This window comes from Myotis davidii, unplaced genomic scaffold (assembly GCF_000327345.1).
Source record: "Myotis davidii unplaced genomic scaffold, ASM32734v1 scaffold370, whole genome shotgun sequence".
Lineage (NCBI taxonomy): Eukaryota > Metazoa > Chordata > Mammalia > Chiroptera > Vespertilionidae > Myotis > Myotis davidii.
This window is the reverse complement of record NW_006288615.1, coordinates 4037827-4044938: the sequence shown is the minus strand read 5'-3', so window position 1 is coordinate 4044938 and position 7112 is coordinate 4037827. Positions and strand designations below refer to the sequence as shown.

The 7112-nt window shown below is 41.3% G+C and overlaps 1 protein-coding gene across 1 annotated transcript in view; it reads right to left on the bottom strand.

The window, feature by feature from the left end:
* DGKD (diacylglycerol kinase delta) overlaps positions 1 to 6623 on the bottom strand; it is an 81119-nt gene extending 74496 nt beyond the window's left edge. The window contains 3 exon segments of the mRNA XM_006760445.2: positions 2811 to 2891; positions 4511 to 4621; positions 6582 to 6623. Coding sequence (XP_006760508.2) covers positions 2811 to 2891; positions 4511 to 4621; positions 6582 to 6608 — 219 coding nt within the window. The 5' untranslated portion in view covers positions 6609 to 6623.
* Positions 6624 to 7112: the final 489 nt, after the last annotated feature.

The following is a 7112-nucleotide window of genomic DNA, read 5'->3' as shown; positions in this document are numbered from 1 at the left end:
GTTAAAAATAAGAGCACTTAAATTAATGACGGCTACTGAAGTGGGTAAGCAGGCACTTCCCACCCTACTTGGGATCATTCAGCCTTTCTGTTTACCGTGTGTGTGTGTGTGTGTGTGTGTGTGTGTGTGTGTGTGTGTGTATGTATGTATGTGTGTGTGTGTGTGTGTGTGTGTATATATACATGTATGTGTGTGTGTGTGTGTATATATATATATATGTATGTATGTATGTATTTGTGTGTGTGTGTGTATTTTTTTTTTTAATATGAACATATTATAAGGAACCTCTGGGACAACTTCAACCACACCAACATTTGCATTATGGAGGTGTCAGAAGGAGAAGGGAGCAAGACATTAAAAACCTATTTGAAGACAAAAATGACAGAAAACTTTCCCTATCTGAACTTATAAGTCCAGGAAGCACAGAGAGTCCCAAACAAGAGGAACCCAAAGAGGCCCCTACCAAGACACATCATAATTAAAATGCCAAGGATTAAAGACAAAGAGAATATTAAAAGCAGCAAAAGAAAAGCAATTAGTAAGAAGAAAACAAAAGATAAAAAATATGAATAAAATGGCTATAAATACATATCTATCAACAATTGAATCTAAAAATCAAAATAGACAAACAAGGAATCTAATGAACAAAGTAAACTGATGAATAAAATAGAACCAGAGGCATGGAAACATGGAACAGACTGACAAATCTCTGAGGGAAGGAGGGAGTGGGTGAGGGGGGAAGAGATTAACCAAAGAATTTATATGCATATATGCATTACCTATGGACACAGACAACAGGGTGGTGAAGGCCTGGGGCCGGGCGGAAACCAGTTGGAAGGGGCAATGGGGGAGAGGGGAAGAGGGGGAAGGGGGGGTATCTGTAACACTTTCAACAATAAAGATTTTTTTAAGTGTTCCAGAACACATAAAATCAAAAAAAGTTACTAAATGAATTTTATGCAGCTATTTTAACTCTGAAATCAAAACACAACAAAGGCTACCTTCCCACACCAAAGAAAAGCACACACGGACAGAAAATTCTAAATCCAAAATTTGGTTGTAAAGTTCAACATTACCAAGAAAAATTTATTACTAGGAAATGTACAAATACTAAAACCAAATTGGTCACCTAAATTAACGCTCAAAACACTCCAATGAGAATACCTATACTTATTAAATTAAAAACTCTAAAAGCCACATATCAAAGAACAATCATTTACATAGTTTTAGATGTCTCTCCCAGACACTAACCATAAAATTCATGGAGAAAAGGCTAAAAATATTCCAAGTAAAATAAAGCATAAGATAAGAGAAACTATCAGGAAAGGCTAATTCGATAAGCCATGAAGCAAAACCAGGAACAGTTAGTTACATCATCACAAAGTACAAATTTAAATGAAGAAAGGAAAATCCCATTTGTATCAGCAACATCAATAATCAATCAAATCAATAATTAAATAAGATAAAAACAAAACCTGGAAGTATCTGAAACTAACACTAATCCAAAATATCAGATCCTAAATATGATGAAAATTACCCACCTTGACTGTTATCAAAGAATTGAAGAAAAAAAAAATAGGAAGCACACTTTATGTCTAAATGAGATAGCTTAGTAATACTAAGAAAACTATTTTTATTTTTTTTTTTTTTTTTTTTAAATATTTTATTGATTTTTTACAGAGAGGAAGGGAGAGAGATAGAGAGTTAGAAACATCGATGAGAGAGAAACATCGATCAGCTGCCTCCTGCACATCTCCCACTGGGGATGTGCCCGCAACCCAGGCACATGCCCTTGACCGGAATCGAACCCGGGACCTTTCAGTCCGCAGGCCGACGCTCTATCCACTGAGCCAAACCGGTTTCGGCAAGAAAACTATTTTTAAATACTCCATTCCTAATATTGGAGTCATAACTTATAGGTACTAAAGTCAACTCCTGAAGCCAAAATTAGAAAGTCATACAAGAAATGCTACATAGCCATTAAAAAATATGATGAACATTCAGATCAATTAACACAGAGAAATAATCACCATAAATTGTCAAGAGAAAAAAAAGTGTAAATACAAAAGGATCACTATGATCTTATGGTGGATGTGGGTGAAGACACAGATATCCTATATAATAGAGCTAATATGCTAATTAGACTGACGGCAGAACAACCTTCTGGAATGACCAGTGGGCAGGGGGTGGGGCCACGGGGCAGCCAGGGCTGCAAAGGCCTACTCTTGCATGAATTTCATGCATCAGGCCTCTAGTTTAGAAATAAAAATAAACACTCCAGAGTGCACAGTTGCTACCTTTGTATGGGGGGAGGGGGGGCGGGGGGTGTCATATGATTTTATGCACTTAGAACTTTTGCAGAAAGCACAAAACTTTTATAAATGGGAGGGAGGGGGTAGTTTAAAACTAAAAAAAGTTTGGTGTAACTAAATACACCAAAATATCAACATTCTGTTTTGAGGTGGCCTAATTATGGCTATTTTTACATTGCTTCAACATACTTGCCTGTATTTTCCAAATTTTCTACAATAATGAAAAACAAACTTCTATGTAAAACTGTTAGAGAAATGTAAACTACAACATGTTAAAAATTTTCATTTGTACCAAGCCTTTGTGCTTACAAGTGCCAAATTTTCCGTTATTCACCAACCACAGTATTATTTTAAGCCTTAAATTCAATATTTACCAGGAATCGTTCCCATCAGAGTGAAAAGGATGAAAAAGTCTGAACTGCTCACACATTTGTTCAAATTAAAAAGGGAAACCAGATATGGTGAAGAATCAGGAAAGATATATGTCCAGAGTCTTACCGTAAAACTGTTGTTGACATTTTTGGTGCTGGATTCAGCCACACTGGCATCTGTCAGGTCTACTTCATCAAATATGATCGACTGGAGAGACACAGGGACCACAGTCAGCATGAAGCTAAGGCACCTCTGAGGTGGACACGTTCCTAAGCCCTGGCCCAGTGCTGCCCACCACTCTCCTCAATCCCAGTCAAGCATCCATAGATGCCAAGGACCCTGAAATTGGAGGCTTGTTGCCTAACTAAGCGCTGACAACATCCCCCCATCTAGCCACAGGCATGGCTCCGTGATTTTTTTTTTTAAACAGGGAGTTCACTAGTAATTGCATTAGTAGAAAAAATAATGGTAATAATATAATTCTGTTATTTATTTTCTGTAATATCGGCATTTCATTTTAAATGGGAAATATGTCCTCACACAGAATCTACCTGAGAGAGCAAGGGTCTGGACTGAGGATCCTCTGTCCTCCTGGCTCTAGCTTCTCCAGTAAGCACATTTGGAAGAAAGGTCCCCACTAAAATAAATTATTCTAGTGAAGAGAGACTGACCCAAAGAGAAGACATTGGGCTGTGAAAGAAAACGAGGGAGCAAAGTGGAAAGTATCTAGTCCTGGAGAGAAAAAGGCTCCAGAAAAAGGTATGGAATCTAGGCCTGGGAACAGGTCCCATTTTCGTCTCCTCTACCCCCAAACCTACCATCACAGTCCCCACCTCCTGTTAACCCTACTGGCCCCTCTACGAGGACTCCATAGGGAACCTCTGGAGGAAATAATAATAACCCAGAAAAGAGGCTTGGCCTTTTAAATAACCTCTCCCCAACCCCTAATGCCCATAGAACTAAAATAACTGTAAGGTTGTTTTTTTTAAAATGAGGGACATGGTCAGAACCCTTTATAACAAGGTGCTCTGTTCAATTTCAAATTTTAATGTACTAACTCTCTAAGGATACAAAATGCAAATGATTCAGATTTCGGATTTTTCTTAACACCAAAATATCAGTATTGACAGCAACATGATACAAAAATACTAGTGTTCAGAATACCAAAAACTAGTTTTACAAACACACAAATATCTGAAAAGTATAAGACCACATTTGTTTAAACATGGCGGTAACTGAGTGACTCCCACTGTCTCCTCCTCTTTCCCAGCATCTGCCTGGTGATTCTAGCTTTCAGTCTTACGTGCAACATGACACCCAGCAGGAAGTACCCTGGCTAGAGAGCCCAGGGATAAGGAACTGCTGTTCACACACCAAGAAGCCCGGTACATTTCAAAAATACTTTGTGCTGGTTTCATCGGTGTATACTTATCTCCAAACTCATCAAAATGTATACATTAAAAAATATCTATAGCTTTCTGTATGCCAATTATACCTCAAAGTACTTTTTAAAAATACACTCTAATCCATAAAAGATATATAAGTCTGTGACCCCTAATCTTTCTGCAGGAAAGATATCCAGCTGTAATATGGTTATTTCTGTGACATTTCTCCTTCCCCGTTGGTGACATACAACATGAAATAAATAAAACTCAATGTTTATAAGCACCTAGATCTCCATGGAAACAAATAAAATCTAGAACCCTAGAGTATTTTCTCTAGAAAACACAGCTGTAAAAATCGAAGATTTCTTCCCAGATGAAGACCCAGCACCCTGCAGGTCCCCGGATATTTCCTCCCATGAAGTTTCCGGTACTTCTCCTTACCTTTGCAGTCTTTGCATAGTACAGTGTTCGACCTCGCAGCTTGAAGTACCTCCTTTTGGATCGTTGGAATGAATTGTTCTGTTTGGTGAGCATTCCCTCTTTGATGACAGTCTGAAAGCACAGAAGCGAACTCATGAGCACACGTTTTCACAGCACCACTGCGCTCATCCACCCAAGCTGCACACTGACGGTCTGGTACATGCGCGTCTCTAACTGCTGACAGCCTAACAGAAATATTTCTCACACTCTCCCCAGACCTTGACCTATGGACAGGCCGAGCGCACTGCTGGGGGAGGGCTAACACAATTCTCTGTGGGGCGATGGCATGCCTAAGTGTGGGGGGGGGGAGTGTTCAGAGGCCCAAGGTGTGCCCTGGACATGCCTGGGGAGCAGCAAAAATGGACAGAAGGTTAGAAGGACCACAGCAAGCGGCCTGGGCCAGTGCCTTCTCCAACTTCAGCATTTGGTATTTTTTTAGTTATTCTTGGCCTCGTCTCCATGCTCTTTGGCCTCCTGCCATTTCTCAGGATCCTGTTGCCAAAACTGTCGACGTAGGTTGCTGTGGGGTTCAGTGCGGCTCCAGACCTGCGCCCCATACAGCCCTCACCCATATTCACAGGCCAGGCACATGTGTCTGTCCACACGGTAAGAGATAAGTGGATAGCCAAAGTCATTAAAATTTATCTCGTCCTGTAAATCTGAGGCCACAACAAAACAGGAGTTTTGTTAAGAGAATCAAGAGGTGGACAGCAGTCTACTCACCTCGTCTCAATGAAAGCTAAGATCGGGCCTGGCTTATCCTGGAGCTGTTCCCCTCACATTGCATCCCATGGGCTGGACACCTAGTGGGCTGAGAGAACCCAGCAGATCACTCAGAAGTTAAATGCTCCAGAGTCTACCCGGTCATTGACACATGGAACCACTAGGAGCCACTAACACAGGTCAAAACTAATAAACAAGATGCATGAACAAGAGCCTGGCTCTCAGAGTCTGCAGGGTATGGTTTACCCCGCCTAACAGAAATGTCCATTCTACATAGAGTCTCATCACGGAATGGAGGCAGAATGTACAAAAATTCTGTTAAAGGACAAGAATATTGGTTCAAATAAGCTTTTGTTTAATCACCTAATCCCATAGTAATTTTAAGTAACTTTTTAAAAAGTATTTGTAAGAAGCATTGGGTATCTGGGGCCACCTCAGATGACATAAGAAAAAACCAGACATAGAAACTTCCTGTCCCCCAAATACATCAGAAGGTAAGAGCAGAGAACTAGTCATCTGTTCCCTCCATCGGCCTACTCCTAACCAGGGAGGGAGCAGAACTCAGGATGCAATGTTACTTGCCCCAGATGATGACAATGAAGAAAGCCCCTGTCCCACACACACACCACACACACCAGGCTGTGCAGCAGAACCCCCACCTAAGCAGCACAGCAGTCCGAGGTGTCCTGGGAATGCAGACAGCATGCTCTTCTCCTTCCCCACTACAGGATGTCCCTTCTGTGAACTTCCTAGGCACATGCCGGCTCACAACCACAGGCCAGGTATGATGGAAGCTGCTCTCAACTCCCAAGAGAACCAACCCAGGAGAAAATCTACTGAGGAATCTACCTATTCACTCTGTGATGTATACCTGCACCTTTACTTGTAAGAAGGTCGCCCACCTGCTCTCCCAGGTAATTGCTCCAGAGAGAGGAACACAACATCACCCAGTGATCAAAAGGAGAGACACACCAACTACAGTCAGAGTCTGAAACCTCCATCCTTAACTGAACAAAGGCCTGGCATTTTGGAAGCGCGGGAACATATACAAACCAGAACCAGACAGAACCCAGGCTGAGAGACAGCCGAACCTCCAATCCCAGGGAGTTTCCTGACCTTCTTTGCAGACCCCTTCTTTACATGGTGCTGTTCATTTCAATGTGCTCTTCAAAGACACAGGCCAGCTAGTGTGCACAGTAGCTCAGAACCTCAGACGCCTGCACCCCACAGCAGGAGAGCCTTTCCTCTTGACCCCACAGGACTTGCTCACAGGTGCATGCACCTCTCCTCGCCCACGAGTTTTCCTTACCTCTGCAGGGGAAGGACTCTCTTCCATCTCTTTCTTAAATGCAAATTTAAAACAAACAAACAAAAAAAAAAACAAGCACAGAACCAGAAAAGTTCTGAGTTATTTTTAAAGGATAAACACTTGAATATTTTTTCTTGCATCTCCTGCTACACATATCACACATAAGAAAAGCAAAATTAAAACACAATCCAACACACACACACACACACACACATATATCTTTCAGAGACCGAATGAGAACTGATCGTGGGCTACCCAAGGAGAGCTGCTGTTCTATTTATAGAACAAGAATGCTCAGAAAAAGACTGGTGGGTTTCAGCGGAAAAGGCTGGGGAAGAGATAAAGTCGGTATTTCTTTGAAGCTTTCTCAGAAACTACATTTCTTCTCCTGATTCACTGCTTGTGAATACTATAGATGTGTTGCAGAGTATTTTTAAACACTCGGTCAAAAGCAATGAACCAAAAGTGGTCAAGAAAATAACACCTCTGAATAATCCGCTATGTTTTGCATCAGGCAGCCTGTAACGAGCA